General features: G+C 38.5%; 1 protein-coding gene across 2 annotated transcripts; it reads left to right on the top strand.

Annotated features, from left to right (window-relative positions):
- The first annotated feature begins 413 nt into the window (after positions 1–413).
- Positions 414–27476, top strand: CD274 (CD274 molecule). Of its 2 annotated transcripts, XM_077148261.1 has the most exons (7): positions 414–499; positions 12023–12090; positions 13015–13356; positions 19354–19638; positions 21908–22015; positions 23589–23648; positions 24837–27476. In XM_077148261.1, exons 2-7 carry the CDS (start codon positions 12039–12041, stop codon positions 24857–24859), a joined length of 870 nt encoding a protein of 289 aa, XP_077004376.1. In that variant the 5' UTR covers positions 414–499; positions 12023–12038; the 3' UTR covers positions 24860–27476. The 2 variants fall into 2 exon arrangements, with proteins under 2 accessions (XP_077004376.1, XP_077004377.1); XM_077148262.1 differs by lacking the exon at positions 23589–23648.

The following is a 27476-nucleotide window of genomic DNA, read 5'->3' as shown; positions in this document are numbered from 1 at the left end:
CATAGGGACCGTAGTTTCACTTCCTATATGTTGTAGAAGTATGCGAAGTTTTTGTAAGCTGTTTCGTCACCTAAGCAGCTTTTATCAGAAATGGGGGGATCTGATGACAGAATTTATTTAGGTGTCTGGTGGATTCTGAAGGTAAAATCAATGCCTGAAATCTTTAACTCAGATGCAAAAAATCAACGTCTGAAATCTTTAGCCCAGATGCTTTGATTGAAATCTATTAGATGTTGCTGTGTTTTAATCCCTGAAGCTTTTCTTGAGAAAGGCCTGATTTATGGGAAAACTGGATTTCTAGTTTCACTTTCGGTTTTACTCATTTAATTTCCGAAGGATGTGGAATGATGCGCTGGCTTTCTTAGTCCCGCAGGGAGGCGGGGCGGGCCCAGCGTCTGGGCGGGCCTGCCGGGGCGGGCGGGGCCTGGCACCGGGCTCTTAGCTGTCCCCGCGCCGCTGTGCGCGGCTCGGCTGCCACCGCGCTCTGGGCGACTCACAGGTAGGGAAAGTTCTTCCTCCGCGCCTTGCCCGCTGCAGGGCATCTCCGTGTGGGCTTCTCCGGGTCTGGGGCGGCCGGGGCGGCGCTTTGAAGATGAAGGCGAACTTTAGGCTCTTGCTCTGGGGTGGAGAGAGGAGAAGGGGGAAGGAAGGTGGTAGGGGGCAGTAGAGCCGTTTACCTGTGCGGTTAATAAAAACAGACTGCATTTGGCATTTTGGCAGGCAGGATTCAGCTCTGCCTAATCTCAGTCTTGTAAGCGTATGTTTCTGTGTATTGGTGAATATGCTCCTGCGGTAGCCGGGTCTCCAGGGAAACTCCTAAACTGGCGCTCAGGACACCTGGGTCCTAGTCCCCTCTCAGCGGCTCGCTAGCAGTTATGATTCCAAGTGGGGTATCCAGCCTGACATCTCTGTACCTGGGGTCTAGAAAGAAACCTTCCCGTTTGATAGAGGGCGTCTGCTAAGGTCCTTTCCTGCTCTAAAATCCAGAATACTTGATCCCTACTTCTGCTCTATCAGCTCTGAGGGCTACAGGGAATCCTGAAGGAGAAAGGAACAGTCTAAGAAAAAGAAAATTATAGCATTTCCTAGATACATTGAGCATCGCCTCTTTCGAAGTTCAGTTTTGGTTAATCTTATAACACAGGAATTACTTCAAGAACCATTGTGTCACCTTGCTTTTTCTCACTTAAAACAATATACCGCGGATGCCTTTCTGTGTGGTTGGTCCTCTAAAATGTTGGTTTGTATTTTTTTTTAAGTCCCTGTATCCTATTGTGTTGGGTAATCAAATGAAATTAATCCCCTATTGCTGGGCATAAAGGTTATTTACAATGGTTTACTATCTTGGCTGTTCTCTGAACATCATTGGTTTTAGAAGTAGTTAACTACTTAGTCGAAGATTTTGAATATTTTAAAGGCCTTTTTTTTTCTCAAATTGAAAATTGTCTTCCAGAAAGGTTGTACCAGTTCACATTGACAGTTGCCAATAGTATTTCATGAGAACTGTGATATTCTGAAGAAAAAAATCGTCTTTTTCAATGGGAGAAGGTCAGCAGAGGCTATGCTCTTAACAGAGAGTGCAGTCTTCAAGGAAGCCACAGAAATACTTTGAGAAATTGAAGCCAAACCTGAAAAATGTACTATAGTGTCTCAGTGTGTCTGAGGGGAAAGAGTTTGGGCACAAGATTTATTAGAGTTTAGACATTTCTCTTGATCTATTAATACTGTGGGCTCTCCACTCGAAGAAAACATGTCAAACTATAAGAAATATTTTTTTTTGAAAATCAAATCATGTTTCATATATATCTGGTAAAAATCGACAAATACCAAGACCATCCTTGTTTCTGCTTTTGAAAAAGGAAGCTTTTGTTGTTTTCTGTCTCTTCCTCCTCCCCATTCCCCTCTCATGAGAAATGGAGTAGTTATCAGTTCTATGGTTTTATGGTGGGGTTCCCCTAGGCACAGGCTTCCCCGTACTGAGCGGGTGATCATTTCTCCCTGCGTTCACGTTTCTTTGCTCTTCGAATGTCTTCGGAGAATTCAGATACATACATGGTCATGGTTTCTTAAATAGGGGAGATGTAAGTGCTCCTCTCTTAGATCAGGTGCTCTGATGTGAGGGGTAGGGGTCAAAGACTACGTTTATTCACGTGGTTTCTGTCCTTCCCCTATTTCCCTGGCTCATGACAGTTGTATTTTAAGGGGTTGGAGACTTGAAGGAAGGGGTATGATGAGGAATTAGGGAAATATCTGAACCAGTCCATCACTTTCCAATAAACCTTTATTACCCTTAGAATTTTCAACCACATTCATTGAAGGATAGGAACTCCACTGGTGTATGCCATAAATACTGGCAAAATTAGCTTTAATCCATGACTCTGGTTCCTGTTCCTCTGTTTTATTCAGCGCTTCTTTCTGGGAGTTAAGTAGTGTCCTTAAGTTTTCTTCTGCCCGATAAATATACTTGTATTTCTAATGCCAAATTAATATTATAATTGTGGTGTAATCAACTCTGGCCCAAGGAAATAACAGCCAGATTGCTCCTTCAGTCCCATTTCAACAAAATTTGTGTTGTCACAGGCCTGTGTGCCATCCCTAAGTCCCTATTACAGGGAATATAGAAAAGAAAGAAATAGGAATTATTCATCTCACACTAGCAAGAAAAAGGTGACTCATTTTATTTTACCCTTTTGGTATATGTCTTTTTTTTTAATTGAGATAAAATTCATATAAAATTAACCATTAACTACTTTAAAGTGTACAATTCAGTGGTATTTTAGTACATATATGGTTTGTGCTGCCATCATCACTGTCATTTTCTTTGGGAAAATGTCTGTTCAAATCCTTTGCCTGTTTTTTAATTGGGTTGCCTGTCTTTTTGATGTTGAGTTTTAAGAGTTCTTTATTTATTCTGTATATTGGAGCCTTATCAGATCTATGATTTGCAAGTATTTTCTCCTATTTGGTGGATTGTCTTTTCATTCTCTTGATAATGTCCTTTAATGAACAAGAATTTTTTTGAAGTTCAGTTTACTTATTTTTTCCTTATGTTTCTTGTGCTTTTTTGTCATATCGTATGTTTTTTTAACATGAGGAGTTCATGTAAGTTGGTAAGAAATCAGTAAGATAAATAGGCTGAAAATGATGAGTTAAGCCACAAAAGAACAATAAACAAGTCTGTGCAAAATTTGTCATAAATTTCAATAATCAAATTAGAATAAAAATTTAAATAATATCCAGTGCTGGGTGAAGATACAGTATAACTGTTATCAATTACCAACGTGTATCAAGAACCAAGAGAATGTTCTTACTCATTGATCAGCAGTTCCACTTAGGAAAAATCTATCCTTAGGGCCTAACTTGAGGCCTGGCACATAGGAGGCTCTTAAATATTTTTAAAATTAGAAACAATCTGTTGCCTAGCAATAGGGGAATTAAATAAAAATTAAGGGATGATTAAATAAAATTCTTGTGACTATCATGCAATAACATGGAAATTATTTATGCTGTGAAATTAACCAAAAACTGGGTGTTAAATGTATGCTAAGGTTATAGTTACACTTTAAAAAGATGCACGGAGAAAAATATTGGAAGAAAAATATATACAGAAATGTTAGCAGTACCTGCAGGGTTTCTCAGTTCTGGTACAGTTGATAATTTGGACCAGATAATTCTTTGCTGAGGGATCCTATGCACTATAAGATGTTTAGTTGCATCCTTGACATTACTCACTAGATGTCAGTAGCACAGCACCCCTCCCTGCCAGTTTTTTATGTTAATTATTTTATTGTGATATAATTCACATACCATAAAATTCACAATTTTAAATTGTACCATTTTGTGGGTTTTAGGATATCCACGTAATTGTATGGCTGTCACCACTATCTAATTCCAGAACATTTTCATCATCCCCCAAAAAGTCCCATACCTATTAGTAGAAACTCCCCAGTCCCGTCTCCCCTACTAATCTCCTTTCTGATTTTCTGAATTTGTGTGTTCTGAACATACATTATAAATGGAATCACATTTTATGTGGGTTTTTGTGTGTTTTTTCTTTCACTTGAATCTTGTTTCCAAGATTCATCTATGTTGTAGCATATGTCAATCAGTATTTGTTGCTTTTTATAGCTAATACTCCATTGTATGTATATACAACTTTTTTTTTTTTTTTGCATGGGCAGGCACTGGGAATCGAACCTGGGTCTCTGGCATGGCAGGCAAAAACTCTGCCACTGAGCCACCATGGACTGCTCTGGATATACAACTTTTGACTATTATAATAATGTTGTTATAAACATTTGTGTACAAGTTTTTGTGTGAACATGTTTTCAATTCTCTTGCATACTCATGTAGGGAGCAAAGTGTTGGTCATATTGTAATTCTATGTTTAACTTTTTGTGGAACTGCCCAACTGTTTTCACAGTGTTTGTGCCATTTTACATTCCCACTAGCAAAGTATGAGGGTTTCAGTTTCTCCATATCCATGCCAATTCTTCCCCCTCCCCAATTTTGACAATCCAGAATATTTCCAGACATAGCCAAGTGCCCATGGGTTCAGGTAATGGAATAGTGGGTGATTTTTCTCTTTATGCAATTTTATTGCTTTTATAGTGAAGTAAAATGTAAAAATAAATAAATCCTATTATTATTCCACAGCCCAAATGTTGGGATTCTAGTTCTAACAACCATACCATTCTGCCGGCCAAACATTCTGCAGGTTGCAGGGTGAAATGATTTGTCAATTTTTAAAAAAATTTTGCTAATAATAGAAGTAGAGGATACACATTAAAGAAAATTTGGACACAGGAAAATACCAAAAATATCATTGAGAATTTCATCTCTATTTTTACTTCTTTTCTTCCTTTCTTTCTTCCTTTTAATAAAGCTATAAAGAGGTGAAAATCTGCCCATCTTCTCTCTAATTCCACCCTAGAAACAATCATTGTCAGCAACTTAGTGTAGATCTTTTTAGACAGTCCCTACCACTAAACGCACACATACACAGCCTGTTCTTTTTACAAAGTGGATTCCTACTGTGTATAGTATCTGCAACTTCCTTTGTATATCTTTACAAAATCAATACATATAGATGTACTTCATTCAATACCTAGTAGAGTTACATTGTATGAGTAAACCAAACTTTATTTAACCATTTAGGCTATCTAAGGTATTCCCTCTTTGGGCTGCTTCTAAGATGCCATCCTTTTACTTATCTTTATGTATATAGTTTTTGTTTTTGTAGGATAGATTTCTAGAAGAGGGATTGCACGGTCATATGACATGCTTTTAATTAATTTTTTTTTGCTTTTTAAAAAATATTTTTATTGAGATATCTTTATGCACCGTATAGTCTATCCAAATTATACAATCAGTGGCTCATAACATCACCTAGTTGTGTCTTCAGACCATGATCATTTCTAGAACACTTGCATCACTACAGAAAAAGAAATGGAAAGAAAAAAGAAAAAATCCATACATCTCATACCCTTTACCCCTCCCTCTCATTGACCACTGGTATTGTAATATACCTATTTTTAAAAACCACTTATCCTCCATTATTTATTTATTTTGTATCCTATTTTTTTTACTCTTCTGTCCATACCCGGGATGAAGGGAGCATCAGCCAGAAGACTTTCACAATCAACAGACACACTGTAAAAGCTATATAGTTATATAGGCATCCTCAAGGATCAAGGCAACTGGAATACAGTTCAGCAGTTTCAGGTATTTCCTTCTAGCTATTCTTTTTTTTTTTTTTTTTAACTTTTTTATTGTATAACATAACATGTATACTAAGCAAAGAAAGAAAAAAGCAATACTTTTCAAAGCACTCTTCAACACGTAGTTACAGGACAGATCCAAGAGTTTGTCAGACATACACATTTATGTGTGTGATGACAAAGTTCATTTGCACAGTTTGCTTAAGAAGAAACAGCTGCAAATAGAAATGCAGGTGTTTTCGTAATTATAAAGACAGCAGTTACGAAAGAAAAAATTAGGAATAATTTTTTAAAAATACACCAAACCACTGGTATTTGTGAGCAAGCCCAAGAGATCACAACATATAAAAATTTATGGTGCAACTAAGAATGTGTCCATCCCAATACCTTGGAGCAAATGTTGGGAAGTGACTAGATGACAAGGATGGTCATCAGTTTTGGAAATTGTCACTTGGAAATACCAGGAGTCTACTGTAATATAATTTGCGTACAGTCAGAGTTGAACGGAATTTATATTCAGGAATATTACTTCTAATTCTTTCATTCTTACGATTAAGTGGCAGGGTATTTAAAATGGGAGAAAGGTTGAAATGGGAAAGATATGAAGAGGGGAATGAAAGGGTGGATTTTCCAGGGATGTTAAGGATAAAGGAGGAAAGTGATAGGAAAGGGACAGAACATCTTTTTCTATTTTCTTCCCATCGAAGGAACAGGCCACCCCCTTGTTGGAGAGAGGATAGTTGTCCACTTTGGCTTTCCTTAAATGTGAGCGGCACCAAAGGAGAGAAGATGCCAAAGCAAGCAGCCAAGTCTGGCTAAGAATGAGAACGGGGAAAGTGAATGGGAAACAAAGGAGAGGAGTGCAGAGAATTACCCAATAAAATTCGCAGCATTAAAATCACAGCCCTGCAGGGACTGCACTATCTACCAGGAGGACCACAAAAGACAGAAGGATCTGTATAAATTAACACACTGCTCTTGGATGTGGAATGGTAAAGGGACATGGGAAAAGCAAAGGTGCAAGAAATGGAGAGTGAGTCTGGCTATTCTAGAAGACTAGAGGAATGAAAAGTAGAAGAGAAGGGAGCAGAGACACTTAGGCCATCTCAGAACCCTCCAGGAGTACCTCTCACTGGGGTAGGGGCAACCCCTAGCACCCCAATTAGGCTGACTGAAGAGTTTGTTTTGATTGTTGGGTGTGAGTGCCAGGGGCCGGTCAGGCTGAGGCCCAGCTGTGGGCGCCGGTCAAGGTGAGCCCACCAGGTGCTGAACGCTACCTTGACTTCCCCAAAGGCTACCGAATGGCGCCTCCTTGCCTCTTGCTTCTCCTCTTCTCACTTGGCTTTTAACTTATCTTCAAACTTAACTGACAGACGACAAGACTTGGACCTTGGCATCAAAGCAGTTCTTGGCATCAAAGAAGTTCTTCCCACCTTTAACACCCTCAAGGGTGACATTGATCTGGGAGAGTTTCCGCAGTGCCATCAGCCAGCTGTCCTCCTGCAGTCCTCCACTAGGAGCTTGTAGAAAACAAGCAGGAATTCCTGCAGCTGAGCTTGCCCTACAAGGCCTCGTCCTTGATCCGCCCTTCAGGCCCAGGTGAGTCTGGGAGGCCCCCAGCACACGGGCCCATGGGTGGAGAGCCCTCCTGGGCCTGCCCTGGCTCTGCAGCTTGCACGTCAGCTCCTTGCTAGCCATGGCGGCGGATCGGAGGCCCAAGACTGAGCCTAAAATGTTAATAGATGTTGACAAATGGCTATCCAATGGGTTATACAACTTCGCATACCCACCTTTAGTAAGTGAGAAAGGTTAGTTTTTCATATTCCTGCAAACACTAAATATGAAGAATCTTTATCACTTTGATCAGGCTAGTATGTGAAAAAAGGTTTCTCCTGTCTTAAATTTATACTTTTTCATTGGTGACATTCAACATCCTCTCCTGTGTTTACATGTCATTTGTATTTCTTATTCTGTGGACCGTATGTTAATGCCTTCTGCTCATTGTCTTGTTAGATTGTATATGTAGTTTTCTTATTGATTTTTAGGAGATATTTACATACAAGGCATACCTCATTTTATTGTAGTAGCTTTGCACTTCACTGATACTGTATTTTTTACAAATTGAAGGTTTGTGGTAAACCTGTATTGAGCAAGCCAATGGACACCATTTATCCCAACATGTGCTCACTTCATGTCTCTGTGTCACATTTTAGTAATCCAAGCAGTATTTCAAACTTCTTCATTATTATTGTATCTGCTACGGTGATCTGTGATCTTTATGTTACTATTGTGATTGTTTTGGGGCACCATGAATCACACCCATATAAGATAACAAACTTAATTGAAAAACGTTGTGTGTATTCTGACAACTCCACACTGACCAGTCATTTCCCCTGTCTGTCTCCCTTTTCTTGAGCCTCCCTGTTATCTGAGGCACAGTACTGAAATTAGGCCAATTTATAACCATGCAAAGTCCTCTAAAATTCATGTGAGGGAAAGAGCCAAACATTTCTTACTTCAAACCAAAAGCTAGAAATGATTAAGCTTAGTGAGAAGGTCAAGTTGAAAGCTGAGAAAGGCCAAAAGTTAGGTCTCTTGTGTCAAACAGCCAAGTTGTGAATGCAAAAGAAAAGTTCTTGAAAGAAATAAAAAATGCTACCCCAGTAAACACACAAATGATAAGAAAGCGAAACAGCCTTTTTGCCAATATGGAGAAAGTTTTAGTGGTCTGAATAGAAGATCAAACCAACCACAACATTCCCTTAAGCCAGGACCTAACCCAGAGCAAGGCTTTAACTCTTCAATTCTACAGAGGCTGAGAATGGTGAGGATGCTACAGAAGAAAGGTTTGAAGCTAGCAGGGGTTGGTTCATGAAGTTCAAGGGAAGATATCATCTCCATAACATGAAACTGCAAGATAAAGCAGTAAATGCTGATGTAGAGTCTGTACCAAGTTATTAAAAAAATCTAGCTAAGATAATTGATGAAGTTGGCTACATTAAATAATGATTTTCAATGTAGATGAAACAGAAGAAGACACCATCTGAGACTTTCATAGCTAGAGAAGAGAAATCAATTTTTGGCTTCAAAGCTTCAAAGGGACAGGCTGACTCTCTTGTATGGGCTAATACAGCTTGTGACTTCAAGTTGAAGCCAGTGCTCATTTACCATTCTGAAAATTGTAGGCCCCTAATGAACTATGCTAAATCTACACTGCCTGTACTGTATAAATGGAACAACAAAGCCTGGATGACAGCATATCTGTTTGCAACATGGTTTACTGTATATTTTAAGCCCATTGTTGAGACCTGCTCAGAAAAGAAAGATTCCTTTCAAAATATGATTGCTTATTAACAATGTGCCTGGTCACCCAAGAGTTCTGATAGAGAGGGACAACAAGTTTAATGTTGTTTTATGCCTGCTGATACAATGTCCATTCTGCAGGCCACAGATCCAGGGGTCATCTCAACTTTCAAGTCTTATTATTTAAGAAATACATTTTTTAAGGCTGTGGCTGCGATAGTAGTGATTCTTTGATGGTATTGGTCAAAGTAAATTGAAAACCTTCTGGAACAGACTCGCCATTCTAGATCCATTAAGATCATGGGAAGAGGTCAAAATATCAGCATTCACAAGAGTTGGGAAGACATTAATTCCAGTCCTCATGGATGACTTTGAGGGGTTTTAGACTTCAGTGGAGGAAGTAACTACAGTTGTAGTGGAATTATCAAGAGAACTAGAAGCGGAAGTGGAGCCTGAAGATATAACTTATTGCTGCAGTCTCATGATAAAACTTTTAACAGATGGGAAGTTGGTTCTTATGGATGAGCAAAGAAGGTGTTTTCTTGAGATGGGCTCTACTCCTGGTGAAAATGCTGGGAACATTGTTGACATGATAACAAAGATTTGAAATATTGCATAAATTTAGTTGATAAAGCAGTGGCAGGGTTTGAGAAGATTGAAAGAGGTTCTACTGCGGGTAAAATGCCATCCAACAGCATCTCATGCTACAGAGAAATCTTTCATGAAAGGAAGACTGTGTGAATGCAGCAGACTTCATTGTTATCTTATTTTTAAGAAATTGCCCACAGCTGCCCACCTGTCAGCACCCACTATCCTCAGCAGTTAGCAGCCATAAACACTGAGGCAAGACCTTCTACCAGAGAAAAGATTATAGCTCACTGAAGGGTCAGATGATGGTTACCATTTTTTAGCTATAAAGTATGTTTTAATTAAGATATATACATTGTTGGGGTTTTTTGGTTGTTTTTTTTACTTTTTTATTATATAACATTTATACAGGTCAAAGAAAGAAAAAAGCAATAGTTCTTAAAGCACTCTTCAACAAGTGGTTACAGAACAGATCCCAGAATTTGTCTTGGGCTACCATACAAAAATCCTCTCAGATTTTTTCTTCAAAGCGTAGCACAACAAATAGTTGTAGAACAGATTTCAGAATTTGGTATGGGTTGCAGTTTCATAATTTAGGTTTTTATTCCTAGCTGCTCTAAGATACTAGAGACTAAAATATCAATTTAATGATTCGGCAATCATATTCATTCATTAAAACCTACCTTCTTTGAATAACTCCAACATCTTTGAACTTTTTATCCCTCTCTTTAGGGTTATTTGGGCTATGGCCATTCTAATTTGTCAGAAGGGGTTAATAATAATATGAGGTAGGGAGCTGGAACTAGCTGATGTTCTAGATAAGCTGGGCCCTCTAGGTTTCAGAACTTGTCTGGTCCAGGGACCCATCTGGAGATTATAGGTTTCTGGAAAGTTACTCTAATACATGGAACCTTTGTAGAATCTTATATATTGACCTAGGGTGTTCTTTAAGATTGGCTGGAATGGTTTTGGTTGGGGTTTGGCAAGTTATGATAGGAAGCAATTTCTAACTGAAGCCTGCATAACAGTGACCTTCAGAGTAGCCTCGCACCTCTATTTGAACTCTCTCTGCCACTGATACTTAATTTGTTATACTTCTTGTACCCCTTTTGGTCAGGATGGCATTGTTGATCCCATGGTGTCAGGCTGGGCTCATCTTTGGGAGTCATCTCCCATGCCACCAGGGAGACTTTCACCCCTGGATGTCATGTCCTATGTAGCAGGGAGGGCAATGATTTCACTTGCAGAATTGGGCTTTGAGAGATTGAGGCCACATCTGAGCAACAAAAGAGGTCCTCCAGAAGTAACTCTTAGGCATACCTATAGGTAGGCTAAGCTTCTCTACTACCTACATAAGCTTCACAAGAGTAAGCCTGAAGATCAAGGGCTTGGACTATTGATTTGGGTTTTCCTAATTTTTATGCATACAGAGGCCAAAGAGACACTAAGAGGGAAAACTTACTTCTAAAGGTGTATAAATAAATGTATAACTCAAGAAAGACAAAATATGTTAGGAAATAAGTAGATTGGTTGAAATATGATATAAACCTTTACTTCCTTCCCTACTTGAATATATTGCTGCAAGAGATCCGTGACTTTTCTTTCCTGTTTACCACTGTATCCTTAGTGCCTAAAATAGTACCTGACATAGAGAAGTGCTTAGTCGGTGTTTGCTGAATGATGGAGTCAGTAGAATTCCGAGAAAGATCACAAAATGAAGAATAGAATCTAGGCAAAGACTGTTGGAAGAGTGACTGTGAGTCATTCACATCTTAGTATGAATTGGCCACATCGTACTGCTTTTTCTTTCCATTTCCCCCTGTATTAGTAGAACAATTTATTGAGGGAATAGGATTTATAATTTGGAATAAATGAAAGGTAGAAGAGGAGATTTTGAAGGATAGTCATGTGAAGGAGAAGCTGCATGGTTGCGACAGAGAAGTGGAAGGCTTGAACAGTCAAAGGGCAGGATGAAGGTCTTCAGCTGGTACTGGGGGAAAAATTATTGAAAGCAGGGGGAAATGCAGTCCAGATTCTTCTTGCTTTGAAATTTTGCGTAAGGCAGGATTGGATTTTGACATATGTTACGTGAAGCAATAACATAGAATAGTTGAGATAATTTTAGTGCAATATTTTCTTTTTGGCTTCTTTTGACTGTACAAGTTTTTCTCAGGGCTTATAAGTAAGTTGAAAAATTCTTATCATAGTGACTTTTCTTCACTTGGCTTTATCACTCTGTGCTATCAACAAAAATATTGAACTTCCAATTTCCCTGCGATATTTCCTCATTTACAAATCAGTAATTGACTTGTTTATTTTAAGACCATTTCAATTAGAACTCCCAAGTTCTATACTGTCTGGGTGTTGAATTATTGAGTATATTCATCTTCTTTTGTGTTTCTCATAATTAGGTCCTTAAATAGAAAAATGAAGATATTTAACGTCCTTGCATTCATGGCCTACTGTCATTTACTAAATGGTAAGACACTAAATCCTTTCACTTGGTTCTATATTTTAAATATTTTAACCATGAGGTAAAGAAATAAAATGATAATTTTGAATAGATCTAATATTTTTCATAGGAAAACATTATATTTTTCTTTATCTCATAACAAGTCATCTATGTCATTGTACAAAGATATAGGAAATGTGGACAAACTGAAAGAAGCAAAATTAATCCATTATTCATTTTGCTGAGAGGACCACTGAAAATAGCTGGGGGAAATGGCCTATGTGTATACTTTCTGATATTTGCTTGTTCTAAACAAGGGTAGGGTCAGTCTATTCACGTTGCATAGGATTTATCTTGTATAGGATAATCTACACAAGAATTTTAAGGTTTCTGAAAGGTGTCCAGAGTAATACCCATCCCCACAAAATTATGAGCATTGTTTAAAATTTTAAATAGGACCATTACTGGCCTCATCCTGAAGCAATCCCCTAAATCTCTATACCTATCTACCTCTGGCCAGAGAACTGATTAAGAGATTAGGGCAGTAAAAGAAGAGTCCTGTTGGAATCTACCATTCACACTATGTAGAAGGAAATAGGTATCAATCTGTGGCTATCAACATTAAATAAAGTCTTCCAGGTTATAAAAACCCCATAATCATTTAACATCATAAAACCCCATCATCATTGTATAATAATGTATGTTTAAGAACTCTGAGACAGCAACTTGTGTAACTTATTTTATTATCCTAACACATGAATGAGCTATAACATCCCAAAACATGGCTCAAACTCGCTGAAGCTAAAAAACAGTATGTATTTAAGAGAAGCAGGTCCTTAAATATAATTGTCACACAACTGAGAGATAAAGAGGTTGTAAAACTGTGCACTCGTTTTGTAACTTTTTTGAGGCATTTTCTGTCTTTTGAATACTGTTTGTCTTTCTTTCTAGCATTTAGTGTCACAGTTTCCAAGGACCTCTATGAGGTAGAGTATGGCAGCAACGTGACAATGGAATGCACATTCCCAGTAGAAAATCAGTTGGACCTGGCTACATTAGTTGTCTACTGGGAAATGGAGGATAAGAAAATTATTCAGTTTGTGAATGGAGAAGAAGATCTGAAGGTCCAGCACAGTAGCTATAGCCAGAGGGCCCAGCTGTTGAAGGACAAGCTGTTTCTGGGAAAGGCTGCGCTTCAGATCACAGATGTCAAATTGCAGGATGCAGGGGTTTACTGCTGCCTGATCAGCTATGATGGCGCTGACTACAAGCGGATTACTTTGAAAGTCAATGGTAAGAATTATTATAGATGAAGAAACCTGACCTTTATTACAAATATATTCCACTTGTTGAAAACTTTTCATTCTTGGAAGTCCAGCCTCACTTTCTGGCAGAATAGCAACAATCTGTTCATTTGTTCCTTCACACATTCATCCAGTGAGCATTTCTTGGACACTTCCTATTTGATAGTCACCAGTGATTGAAAGCCAAATATAACAGAGCCACACTCCATAGTACTTTCAGTTTTTCTAAAAATGAATTCCTGGTCTTTGCTTTTTTATTATTTTAACAATAACACATGTACTTGCCTTTCATGGCATCCTATATAATAACTATTATTTCTGTTTCCCTCCAGAAAATTTTGAATTCAACTGCTATTTTTGTTTTTAAGTTTTCCACCATTTCCCTTCTTTTGAGTTCCTCTATGTCAAAATCACATTGTGAAGTTCACGTTCAAAAGGTTCAGAAGTCAATCTCTGAAGGCAAAAGTAATCTTATTAAGTATAGAGGAATCTATTCTTTCTTGAGGATGTTACAAGCTGTGCTCACTTGGCATACGTTTATCTTGAAAATATACACCCGTGTTTCTTGGAGTATTGAGGAGGAACTGTACGCATCAATTCGGGGTTCTGATTCACAGATTGGTCATCAAATCGCTTGGGTTCAAGGTTGTCGGTTACCACTAACTAAGACAGGAAAACACCTTAGTTTACCACCTCTGCTTTCACTGTTAAGATTCATAGACTTGATAGGCAAAAGGGCCCCAGGCATGAGCATCTAATCTAACTTCCCACAAAGAACAGAAATCCCCAGTGCAACATCCCCATAGGATACATGCCCTTCATCTGCTCACATGCCTCCAACAGAACCATCCCTGTCGTTGGGATGCCCCTTCCGTGGCCTGTTGAAATCACTTTGTGATGTTGAACTTAAATCTGCTTTCCCTAATCCTTGTTTTGAGGTAATTTGCTTGATTCTTTTGTTTACATTATGACCTTTTTTTTAGTCAAATACAATTTGGCTTTATTGGACTACAACTAATCATCTGCTCTACGCTCCTACCATCAATCTGAGGGTCAACAATATAAGTATAAAAGGTTTATATGTATAATAGAGGAATTACTGACGAGGCTAAACCCAGAAACAAAATTATGTGGAAATTGTCCGTTTTATAGTACATTACTAAGTCTCGAAATCTTGCTTATTTGATTCTATATGTACTGTGGCCAAGAATATGTCACGTGTCTTATAAAGTATAAATGTGTATTTCATTTTCTCTATTAGGCTCAGAGATTATACTTTATCATGTGCTTCTTCGGAGGAGATATATTCATGAAAGAAAGTTTGGGATGGAGTGATTCATATTCTTGACTTTTCCTTTCATCCATCAATAAATATCAGACACTTGGTTATGTTCCAGGGCACTTAAGAAATTATCGAGCCATGGCCCCATGAACAGCCAGCCTTGCTGGATCTGGGATGGGAGAAAGAGCATAAGCCTGACAGTCAGGAAGAAGGGGGGTAAATTTCTCCTTCCTGAGAATAGGGTCCCTCATTAACCCACAGGGAGTATGCAGTGAGTGAGACAGCCCTCCTTGTAGTAGGGGAGAGTGTTCTTCCAGGTCATCAAGGCTCCATAATGTCCCTTATGGATCTGCAGTTTCTTTTGCTACAGTCTGATACAGTAGAAATCACCTGGCCCTCATGATTTTTCCGGGGGTGGGGTGGGGGAGGGCCTCTAATGGGGCAAAGCAGATGGCCAACCACATTTGAGGATCTGATTTGTTTGACCATCCCATTTTGTATATTAGTTACTAATCTGTCATTCTAGTCCCATACCATCTTGTCATTTGCATACAGTGGTCTTGGGAATTGAGTTGAGCTGGCACCTAGAGTCTGAGCCTTCTGCCCTGACTGCAGTCCAAGAGCACCGGTGACACTCTCTCGGTGCAATGGGAGCATGGTGGCTAGAAAGTAGAGCTCCTGAGTCACCCTCATATGCAAATGATTTCACAGTAATGCTGTCCAGACTTCTCTTCCCATCACTGCAAATGTGTGGTGACACAGCTGCCCCACAGGGAGTTTACTCATCGTGAGATTTTAAAAGATGAAGCATTTCAGAACTAATATGAAAGGGTTAGTTCTGGATTAGCTCAATTATGATCACTTTGGGTGTTATTCCACCTTTCTTGTTAGTTAGTTTAAATGCCAAGTCTTAAGTGTCTGACATTCAATTGAGAACATTGTTTTTCCTTAATCTCTGAGCCTAATAGGGAAAATGCAGTATCAATTTCAATTTATACTTTTAGGACCTTAAATATTTCTATTTTGTTTGTTGTCTCTCTTCTATTAGAATATAAACTCCACAAGGGCAGAGGTTTTGGTCCTTTAGTTAAAAACTATATCACCAGGGCATAGCATAAGATAACTATAGTAATGTGATAAACATACACAAAAAATATTTGTGAATGAATGAATGGATGGAGTATTTCCTTAAATAGGACTAGCCTAAAAATTTTAAAACATGAACAAATTTGGATATGATGTTATAGTGTCTATATGAAAATTCATTTCCAAGGCTGTTCATGAGAAACTGTCAACAACTTCTACAGAATACCCCAAGAATACACTTAACGAGACTGGTGTGCAGAAGAGGAGGAGGAGCTGTGGTAGTTGTAGTAGTAATTAATACTTCTGTAGTCATAGTAGTGGCTAATACATATGTAGCACTTATAGATGCCATGACCTGACCTGAGCTCTTTGCTTACATTAATTCCTTTAATCCTCAAAATGACCCTATGAGGTAGATGATTCATCACGTCTAAGGTGCATATTCTTCACATTTTACTATCTCTGAAATCTGAGTGTATCTTTCAATAGATGGCATCTTAGATTCAATGAAATGTACTATTCTTCCATTTTATGGAGGAGGAAACTGAGACCCAGAGAAGTTAAATAATTTGACCAAGTTCACGCATCTAGTAAGTGGTGAATTCTGGTTCTAAACCAATCTAAAACAATCTGGCTCTGAAGTCCGTACCCTTAATAACCATGTATTACTGTCTGTTTTACTGCCGTGTACACCTTTGGAGTGTGTATTGAATTGTATATTGACCTCAAAGCTCCTGTGAGTTCTCCTTGGACTCGATTCGCTAGCACAGTGCTTGAAATCTAATAAACCAGGGTTCTGCAAAGCATATTGTGTGTGTTATGTGTATATAGTTATAAAGGGTATACATGTACTAATATATATGTTTATTATATGAAATTGCTATTTTTGAAGTCAGAAGAAGGTGAATATCAGCATTTTGCATGGTTTAACTTAAGAAATTGTATGTTCTAAAAATATACAAAAAAAATTTTTAAAGGATGAGAAAAAATTAGTAAGCAGTATTTTCAGTATCTTGCAATTTGTGATACTTCACTACCATTAGCTAATATCACAAGGTAAAATAAATCTGAAGTCAAATTCCATCATTACAAAGATGGATGGTCTCAATAATCTTGAGGTTTTTAAACCTCCACCTTGCCAGGTCCAATTAGGTTCTTATTTTTACCTCATAAAGTATCTGATAAAAAATATCACTTCTGTCATTTCCTTTTGGTTTGTGATTGAATTATTGTTATCGTCAATCTTCAGTTTCTTTCTAGGAGCTTTCTAATTAGTTGCTTACTTTGTTAGAAAGTTAGTTTAGTTTAAATTAGGTAAGAGAATCTGAAAATCCTTGATAAGCCTTAAGCAAATCCTCCCCTCTGTGTTGTAAAACTCCTCTCTTCCCATAGGACCCTCATAAAACAGCCGCGTGAGGCCCAGTGGCAAGGAGTAAAGCACATCAAAGCTTTAAATTCTTACATAATTGTTCAGGAAAAAAAATAACATATATGGACATTCTAGTATTCTTTTTCCTATACCCCAATGCATGTTCCCTACCTTGGATTCTAATGTAGTGAATATTTAATTAATTCTTGTGGAATGAATACTCGTTCACTTGCTCCTTAGAAGCGTACCATATTTTTTACATGTTCCTAGATATGAAACAGCATTCTCCTTTATTATTGTTCCATTAAAAATCATAATAGACAGGTAAAAAGGCAGCCATTTCCCCCTTAACATTAAACTTGAATTTTTTTTTTTAACTTTTTTAACTTTTCATTATAGTAACATATATACAACTCAGAATTTCCCCCCTTTAACCACTTTCAATTATGTAATTCAGCATGTTAATTATATTCATAATATTGTGCTTCCATCACCAATATCAATTACTCAAACTTTTTTATCACGTCAAACAGAAACTCTGCATCTATTAAGCAATAACTCTCCCTTCCCCTCACCCCTCTGTCCCCTGACAACCTGTAATCTACTATTGGTCTCTATGAATTTGCCTTCTAAGCAAGATCATACAGTGTTTGTCTTTCTGTACTGTGTGCTTATTTCAGTCAACCTGATTAACATGATGTTGACAAGGTTCATCCATGTGGTAGTTTGAGCTTGAAAATTTAATTGCCCAGAAATCAAGCTATGAGCCAGACCCCATATGGTAATATTATTTCGTGGAGTATTTATTTTTTGAAACATAATCAGAGGATTCCTTTTTTAAAGGATTTTTCAACATTACAAATGCAAACTTAAGAACTCCAATACCTGTAAAAACCATTGTTCATGTGTTTTGAAATAGTAATTATGTTGATTTTCGGGGCTTCCATTAGTGATTTCATTGATTTAAAAGCACTGAAACACCACATCATTATGTATTTCAGTTTCGTTTGATCTTGGCTGTTATGTATTAAATCTCTATGACTATATTATATATATATTTATGTATATAAGTTATCATATCCTATCCTTTCTTCTGTCTTTAGCAAAGGAATGGAACATTGAGGCTCTAGATGGACCATTTGTGGTTACATTAAAGTATTAGAAGTAAAATAAAGATTATGCCAACATAATAAAACTACATTAATGTATTTGCAGCAAATTAACAGGACTGAAGATCATAGGATATATAAATGTCCTAAATAATCTAGAATAATCCTAAAGGGCCCCAAAACAATAATCTAAAATATATCAAATTTTCTTCATTGAATATAATCATTATTTAAATGATACATTAAAATAGCCAGCATTAAGAAATTTTAAAAATAAGTATCAAAATGTGATATACAGGATGGGATCCTAGAGCAGAAAAAGCACATTAGGGAAAAACTAGTGAAATTGGGTAAGTACAGAGTTTAGTTAATAGTAATGTACTAATAGTGGTTCCTTAGCTATGACCAATATACCATGGTAATGTAAGATTTTAACAGTAGGGGAAACTGAATAAAGGGTATATGGGAGCTCTGTACTACCTTTGCAACTTTTATGTAAATCTGAAACTATTCTAAAATATAGAACATTTAAATTTTAAAAAGTATCATCCAGGCAAACATGTATCAGTTTTTACAAATGACGTGGTATGTACTTTCACACTTTGAAAAAATGAATGGTACATCAACGTGAGATTTTTTTTGGTAATGAAATAAAATCTAAGAAAACAGTGCTTTTCCAGCTGGAAAGGCTCATGTTTATGAATAAAGTTTTACAACAACAAAAAGAAAATATCCAAGAATAAATTAAAGAAGAAATGATTTGACCCTGTGTAAAAACTATAAAACTTAACTGAAAAACATAGGAAGACCAACAGATGGAGAGTCGATTTTATAATTGAATAGAAAGATTTAAAGATATCAACTCTTAACTTACATTATATATCTAGTTTGAGCCCAGTAAAAATACCAGCACAATTTTTATAGCAATATAGCTATTCCTTTAAGCCAAAAGTTGGCCTAAATTTTAATAGAAGGGTTGAGGCAGAGCTAGCAGGAGTTCACCACTGGTAACAGCTGGACATTAAGCTTATTTCTTTGAGACCAATCTGGATTGATATTCCTTCTGATGTAGACAACACCAACCACCTGCCTAGTCCTGTGCTAAGTGAAAACCCTGACTCTTCTTTGCTCATGACCTAGCCCCATACCGCAAAATCCAGCAAAGAATTTCTGTGGATCCAGTCACCTTGGAGCATGAGCTAACGTGTCAGGCTGAGGGTTACCCTGAGGCTGAAGTTATCTGGACAAGCAGTGACCACCGAAACCTGAGTGGCACAACCATTATCACCAATTCCAAGAGGGAGGAGAAACTCTTCAACGTGACCAGCACACTGACAGTCAACACAACAGCCAACAAGATATTCCTCTGCACTTTTCAGAGATCAGGGTCTGAGGATAACAATACAGCTGAGCTGGTCATCCCAGGTAACATTCTGAATGCCTCATTTTAAATGTGTTTGGCACTATATCCCAGCCTATCATGATGTCTGTTCATCATAGGCATTCAGTGTTTGCTGAATGAATGAAGGAATAACAGTGTATTTACAAATTGTTTCCTGTTTCCTCACTTTCCTTCATCCAAATCATATTGCGCTTTTTTTTTTTGTATGCTGTATGGCTGGGTTATATTTCATTATTTTTCCACGTGAGTATCCTGTTATTACAGCACCATTCGTTGAATTTTTGTTTGTTGTATTTTGTCTGTTTGTTTTGCTTGTTTGTTTGTTTTTGGGGAAGTGCATGGACCAGGAATCAAACCCAGGGTCTCCCACGTGGCAGGCGAGAATTCTTCCACTGAACCATATTGCTAGTTTTAATAAATATTCAGCAAATATTTATTGAATGTGACCCTCATGCCAGGCTTTGTGTTAGGCATTGCCAGGGGAGGTGGGGGAGGGGTAGCTCATAGAAATGTAGTTCACACTCTCTAGGAAACCAGTAAGAAAACAGGCAATCCCATTTCTATGTAGGAAGTGCCCTGGTAGCATAACTGGGAAACCACCTGAGAGAGGTACTCAGCTCGGGTTAGGTTTCAGAAATCCTAGCACAGTAAGAGCTGCTCCTTTCTTTCCAGTGCTTCTGGGGCAGGAAGTAAACAGAATAAAATTTTCTGTGTCTTATTCCAAACAGGAGAAGGCCTTTCTTTCCATATGGCCTCTCCAAGGTCGCCTGTGATATTCCTACTCAAGACCCTCTGCTCAGTGGATAGGGTGCGGTGTTGGGTGTCCATGGGCAAATTACTAGGCTTCTGTGTGCTGCCCTTCTCTGAGGGCTTAGTACCTGTTAGATAAGGCTGTTGTAGGGATAACATGTGCAACAATGTAGGAAAATGACTTGAGAAGCTCGCCTGCACAAATCCAGCTGTTTGGTTTTTTTTTTCATTTCACTACCCTACATAAGTGGGTGGGGTGGGGGACAGAGTTTGATGAGAAGCTCAGGCCTTTAAGAAGGTGAGGAAGATGGCTAAAATGTTTAATGTAAACCCAGAGGTGTTCTGTGAAGTGCTTCCCACCACTTCTTCTACCAATAGATGGTGACAGAAAAACTCTGGGTACTACGGAGAAAACAACTAAAACATTGGGTAGAAAAAAATCAACCAATAGAAAAAGACAACCCAGGATGGCCCCATGAACAATAGCATTAAAAAGTGATGGAAATTTAGGAGATGCTTTTATTTACTGAGTCCTACAGTGCCAGACTGACCTTTGGCCTGAAGTACTGGTCTGGTCTACTACTTCAAAGCTGTGTTATAACTTACTTGCAGTGTAACTTAAAGTAATTCATTTAACTACTCTGGGTCTGTTTCCCCATCTGCAAATTGGGAATTATTTTCATACCTGTTTTGAGACTCAGAATAACAAATATATGAATAGGCATTTTTGTAAGCTTCTAGACAAAGCTGTAAGCAGCTTTACAGCTGCTATTGTGGCTGTAAAGCTTGAGGTAGGTAGATAGGAGACGTGAGTCTCAGCTTACAATTGAACCAAGTAGTGACGTCTAACGGTAAGAGGTGGGAGCTAGTGGTCTCTGAGCATTTCTGTGCCACAAGTCCCCCTTTCCTCCTTGCACTGGGCCCTAACAGAGAAGCTGGTGTGAGGTGCTAATGACTAGATGTCTCTATATGTTCAAGCTGTGGAGAAAGAAAGAATAATGAACACTGGTCCCCAGTCATTACCACCAGTGTGGAGAGGTAGGAGGTAGTTGGCAGTGCCAGTTGTCCTCCATGTTCCACTGTGGGCCATCTTTGCCGTGTACGATAAGTGGGCTGCTAGCTTCTGTATTAAAGAGTACAAGAGGAAGTGAAATAACCAAGGTTCAGTTTAGTATTGAGCCACTCCCTGTGGCCCCGTGCTAAGCACTTTACAAACATTAGCCTCACAATAAATTTATTTCCATTTTGTAGGCTCTGAGCAGCTAAGGGATTTGCCCAAGACTTCAAAGCCAGTGAGTGGCAGCAGAATTCAAACCCAATTCCATGTGTTCAAAGCCTGTACTTCCTCCACTTTTCTACGTTCCCCTCATTTTCTTACCAGAGGTATCTCACCATTATAACCACTCACTGGCCAGGAACTTTTGGCACTTAAGAAAATTAATCTAAAGCTAAGTTAAATTCATCCTCAAGGATGAATATTCTCCTGAACCCCTCCCATCAATATTTTATCTTTAGACAGTTTCTTTTTGTTTTGTTTTTCAGAACCACCTAAGGTATTTTTAGAAAAGAAGAGGACTCACTTGGTGATTTGGGGAGCTGTCCTGTTGTTTCTCGTTATGCCAACAATCATCCTCTGTCTAAAAAGAAAAGGTACTTAATTTATTACCATGATCTCCATCAGGGATATACGGAAATATATGAGGGTGTATTTGCTGTCACAGTGGTAGAGCCAGGGATGCTACATAGTTTGCCATGAGCAGGACTGAGCCAGGTAGCAGAGAACCATTTTACCCAAAGGTGCCCCCTCTGGTAAACACTGATTTATAATACTCTACACCCCTAGTAACCTTCCCTCCCAGAACCAACTTTCAATTATGCAAAGTGGATTTTAGCTACGCCACCACATGCCTCTGTGTGCCACCTCTTCCTCCAGTCCTGCTTGTTTTGCCCTTCTGCAGCATCACCACTACTGGACGAGGGGCAGTGAATGCCGTGGTAGCGTATCTGAGGAGTGAGGACTTGGTCATGGCCACAGGACAACCTGATTTATCTTTTTGAAGTAGCACAATGACATTCCACTGTTGGATAGCATTTTTGTAGTGGAGTTGTGCAGGATTATTGGATAAAAATGAAGTGTATGGGGGCTTCAGGGTGGGAGAATGGATATGTATGGAAGTTAAAGGAGGCCCAGTGTTGTATGGTTTCTCTCCGTCTTGCAAATAACTACAGACTTACAGTAAAAAAAAAAAAAAAAAAAAAAAAAGGCTAGACTGTTTCCGTTTAATTTGAGTCTTTCATTAGTTGCACCACTATATTGAGCTGGTTTCTGGGTACCCCGAACAATAAAAATAGTTCTTTTTGAAAAGCTGTAATATTTGTACCATAGAATATTTTTGAAGACTCTGGTGGAAGGTGTTGCGTAGTTTTGGAAATAGGCTCCATGTGTTTATTCTCTGTTAACCCATGGGCGCACTTAAAATCCAGGAAAATGAATATATTCAGATAATTACCTCCCATTTTAAAATGATTCAGAGTAAACATTTCCCCCCATACTTAGAGAAGAGTACCAAGGGATCCAATGATGGTCTGTGTATAGGGTTTTTGGATATCAAATAGGGAAGTAGAAAATGGGACGGAATTCCAATAGTTGTTGAGAAATTCCCCAGAACCTTCTGAGAGGGTGGGGTGGATCTGGGAAAGTGATGCAATTGAGGGAGTAGAGGTCAGCTTTTCTGAAGAACAGATTCTTAACAGAACGGGGACCTTTAGCCAGAATTTAAGGATCAGGTTTCCCTGACAGTAAGATCCTGAGGTGGAACTGATTTACAAAGTGAGTGCTGTCAGATTTCATTTTGAATATATCTCTGTGAAAAATAATTAGTTGCCATTAAGAATGGCTAGAAAGCCAGTGGATGATAAAGTACCTCAGAATATGGTCCATCTATGAGGAAAGGATGGTAAACAAAAACCTGTACTCCTAAAGAAGATCAAGGAACAAAATCATGTGTCCTGAAGGGTTGGGTTGGAACCCATGGCATAAGGAAAGTCACTAGACTTCCGGGATTAGAAACATTTCTTAGGAATCTAGAATTTAAATTTGAATCACTGTGTGAGATACAAGGTTATGCTATCTAGAAATAATAATTATTTTTCTCAAGAAAGAGTTGTACCATATAGAAACAAAATTACTCTTCCCCCCCCCCCCCCCCCCCCCCCCGTCAAGTGAGAATGATGGATGTGGAAAACTGTGGCATCCAAGATAGGAACTCAAAGAAACAAAATGGTAAGAATAGCAGGAGTTGAGAAGTTGAAGGAAAGGGGAAACAAAGAGTTAAAGCAATCACAAGGAACAGTCTGTCAACTGTGATCATCCCTTTTAAGGAATTGCTTGTTGGAATTGCTGGCAGGCTCTTCTGTGCCTCACAGCTCTAATATAGGAGTTCCTTCCACAGTGAGGAAATTTAGGGAAGGTCCTCAGAGAGCGAAGAGCTGTGAGCAGTATTGTGTGCAGGGGTGTGGGGGTGAGGGCGAGGAAGTGGTTTCTCCCTGCTAAGCTTCCAATGCTCTGCATCTCAACAGCTCCCTACAACACGGGACCAAGTTGACACATGTGGACGGAAAATAAATATATAAGTCAATTGGCATTTAAAATGGCAGAAAGTCAATAGATAATAAAGTATCTCAGAATATGGTCCACAGTAGTTGTATCAGGTACTGTGTTAACTGCTTCACGTGGAGTTTCTCATTTAATCCACTCCTCTCCAAGAAAATTCAAAAATAACAATATTTAGAATTATCCTTATTTTTAATGGTTTAGACAGAGGATCAAGAAGAATGTGTAAATTTACACCGAGCTGGTAAATGAGATAAATCTGTCTTTGGGACCTACTAGCCTGACCCTGGAACCTTACTTTTAACCCATCTATGCTTAAATCCATTTTGCCACAAATGTCTACATTTATAAATGAAGAACCTCATCCATTTGGTTGAACCAAGGAGAAAGTTATATTAAGCTTACGAAGAATTTTAATGTATTTAGAAACCACACTTAGCCCAAGCTAAGTTTAAAAGACCAAGTTTAAAAGACCAAGTTTAAAGTGCTATAATTAACTTGGACATGCTCAGGCAAGTTTCATTATGCATTGTGCAGCTTTCATTTGTGTAAAAGTGTAACTTTGTGTTGGTTCAGCCTAAGTGACCAGTCATCCTGATTTGCAAAGGGCCTAGCAATTTCTCAGGATGTGGGACTTTCAGTTTTAAAACCAGAACAGTCCCAGGAAAGCAGACGGTGGCTCACCTTTTATCATGTAATGATAATTGGATGTGAATATAAGCTGCCGCTTTCTCTTTTTACAAATTTTATATCGTCTAGCAGATAAAAATTGTTTCTCATTAGATTTTTTGTTAGTTTGTTCCCCAGATACTCCCCCCTGCCAGCCCATGAAATTAATGTACTTGTATTACTTTGTAGACACAAAATGTGAGGAGATGTAATCCAGCGCTGAAACTTGGGATCTTAAAGCAGGGCTGCTCGCCAGTGGTTTGGCAGTTCATCCTGGCTCAGCGTGATCAGAGGAATGAATGGGCCAGTGGGCTGCAGATGATGTGCGACTTAGAAGGCCAAAGCACTCAAAATGGAACCTGGGGAGAGAAGAAGAGGAGAACGAAGAACAATGGAGAAGAAAAGGTAGCCCGAAGAAAACGTTGGTACTTTCAAAAGATTGGGATGGTCATCAGCACACATGACACCGAGAAAAGACATGTTTGAATGATGAGCCTTCATGCAAATTGTTCACCATTCATCCTTTGAAAACAGGTTGAGAATCCCTGATTTAATGGTCAATTCCTGCAGAAGTGTCCTTGTCTCTACTCAGTGCCTCTGTTTGTCTGCTGCATGACCTGGAGTCCCCCTGTTGCAACATATTTATGAGTCATTTCTATTTTGAGTTCTTGTCATGTGACTGTGATTGTGAAGAACTATGGTAGAAGTTAAAGTTTGTCACCAAACTAAACTTACTGCTTAATAAGATACTTGCATATAGTCAAAAGTATAGTGATTTTAGGGTACATGGAATCCAATGTAACTGTTGGTACAAATAGAAAGCTTAGAGTACAAACCAGTAGTTTGTATAGGTTGTTAGCTTACTTAACCCCTTGATCCTTTGGTTGGTTTGAATAAGCTTATTCTCAGAAACAATGTCTGTTGCAATATCTGTTCCATTTAAATATTAGCTTTACAACTATGTGGTACCCTACATGCATAATGTCATTTAATCCCTGTAACGACCCTGTTGTGGGAAGCGCTGTTATTTTATCCATTTTACAGCTGAAGGAGCAGAGAGATAAGGTAACTTGTCTAAGCCAGCAAATAGCCAACCTCAGATTTCTACAACTATTGCACACTGGCCTTTTAGGATACTGTTTACAGGCACATTTTGCTTTAAGCAGTTCATTCCTTCATCAACCAGTTAGTAAGAGCTATATGGCAAAAGTCACTGTGCCAGGCAGTGAGTCCTCAGAGATGAGCAAGTAGATTACCTGCCCTTGAGGAGCTGGTAATCTTAACGCCGGGATAGTTGGGAAAATGTATTACTGCAATGCAGTGTGGTGTCATAGCATAAAGGTGTGGGAGCATAATGATGGTGTGAGGGGAAAAGACTGGAAATGCTGTCAAGAGGAGGGGACGCCTTATGTGGGCAGCCAGCCTGTGTTCCTGGACAAATACACTTAAACATTTTAATAATCAATGCAGTTTTCGTTTACAAGGAATTTTTAAAATTACTCTTGCATTCCTTTTGTATTATTACATTTACCCCTGATTTATTTGCCTTCAGTATACAATGCAATGCTTATTTGTATTGTGTCTGGTATTACGTAGCAATTCTTCCTTTTTTATTTATATGCTAGCAAATTTTGAATCCATATTCTTCCATGATTCAAAATCCAATAGGAGGCAGTGACAAATCTCCACTCCATCCACCTAATGATTACAACCCCCTGCTGTCTGTTTCTTGTGTATTCTTCTAAAGACGTTCCATAGATATATATGAAAATGTATGTCTATGTTTTCCCTTTTGTCATTTTTCATTGAAGTATTAGCACCTTATGCACCTGCTATAAACCTTGCTTTTTTTAATTTAATATATTCTTTCTTATGAAGCAGCCAGAACCAAATTGAAGCCCCCAGAGGTCAGAGACTGTGTGTTGTTTGTTTCTAGGTCACCTTCTCCATCGCCTCTTGACTATCCTTCATGACGCTTAATATATGCTAAGTATATATGCTAAATATACTCCCTTTATATTTAGACAACCAGCACTTACTGAGTACTTGTTCCGTACCTGGGTTTGGATTCTGTTTATGTTGCATTTGCCTGGAGTGCATGGGCCACCCAGGATCCACCGGACCAAGGTAGTAGCTCTTAGGGGACACCTCTGTATTAACTCCGTATGACAGAATCACATCTGGGACATTTTTTTTTTCTTGCCTGATGATTTTTTTTTCTCGAGTATAAACTTTAGTTTGATGCTGCACTTGCAAAATTACATATCCTATTTGAAAATTCTAGCAATGTACCTTGACTTCTGACTGCTCTAGACCCTCTTCTGTGCCAGACCATGGGCCGCGCCTGAACCCTCCATCCCGCCGACTCTCATCACTACATAAGTCTCCTAAGACATCGCTCTCTGGGGGCTTTGTGAATCAGATGCGCTCCAGGGGGTCCCACCCCTCTTCACAGCTTACCTGGCAGTTTACTGGATCCATAACAGGGAAACCTTCTTTCTTTTGCCCCACGTCAAGCTTGAAGAAACACACTCTCCAACAGAACTCTTTCAGTTGCCTTTTTGCACATGTTTATTTGTACAATGTCCCTTGTTTGTATGAAGGACAAACAAGGACTTGAGCTGGGCGAGTCATACAGTTTACTTACTCCATTCCTAAGACCTCAACACCTTTTCTCGGGGTGTTGGATTTGTAAGACACTTTATCTCTTTTATCTTATGTTTCGTTGTAAGCCACATCGGCAGAGATGATGTATAATTTTGTATGTGATTGTCACTGTTTATACTTGCATTAATTTAATTAAATGTTCTTATTTATTTTATTCCTCAA

Source organism: Tamandua tetradactyla, chromosome 2 (assembly GCF_023851605.1).
Source record: "Tamandua tetradactyla isolate mTamTet1 chromosome 2, mTamTet1.pri, whole genome shotgun sequence".
Taxonomy (NCBI): Eukaryota; Metazoa; Chordata; class Mammalia; order Pilosa; family Myrmecophagidae; genus Tamandua; species Tamandua tetradactyla.
The sequence above is the reverse complement of the archived record's forward strand: the minus strand, read 5'-3'. Positions and strand labels throughout refer to the sequence as shown.

Excerpts from the sequence above, each read along its gene's own strand:
- CD274 (XM_077148261.1), top strand. The coding sequence starts at position 12,039 with ATGAAGATATTTAACGTCCTTGCATTCATGGCCTACTGTCATTTACTA. Across the intron at positions 12,091-13,014 it reads CTACTGTCATTTACTAAATG|CATTTAGTGTCACAGTTTCC; the intron begins GTAAGACACTAA and ends CTTTCTTTCTAG. Across the intron at positions 13,357-19,353 it reads GATTACTTTGAAAGTCAATG|CCCCATACCGCAAAATCCAG; the intron begins GTAAGAATTATT and ends CTCATGACCTAG.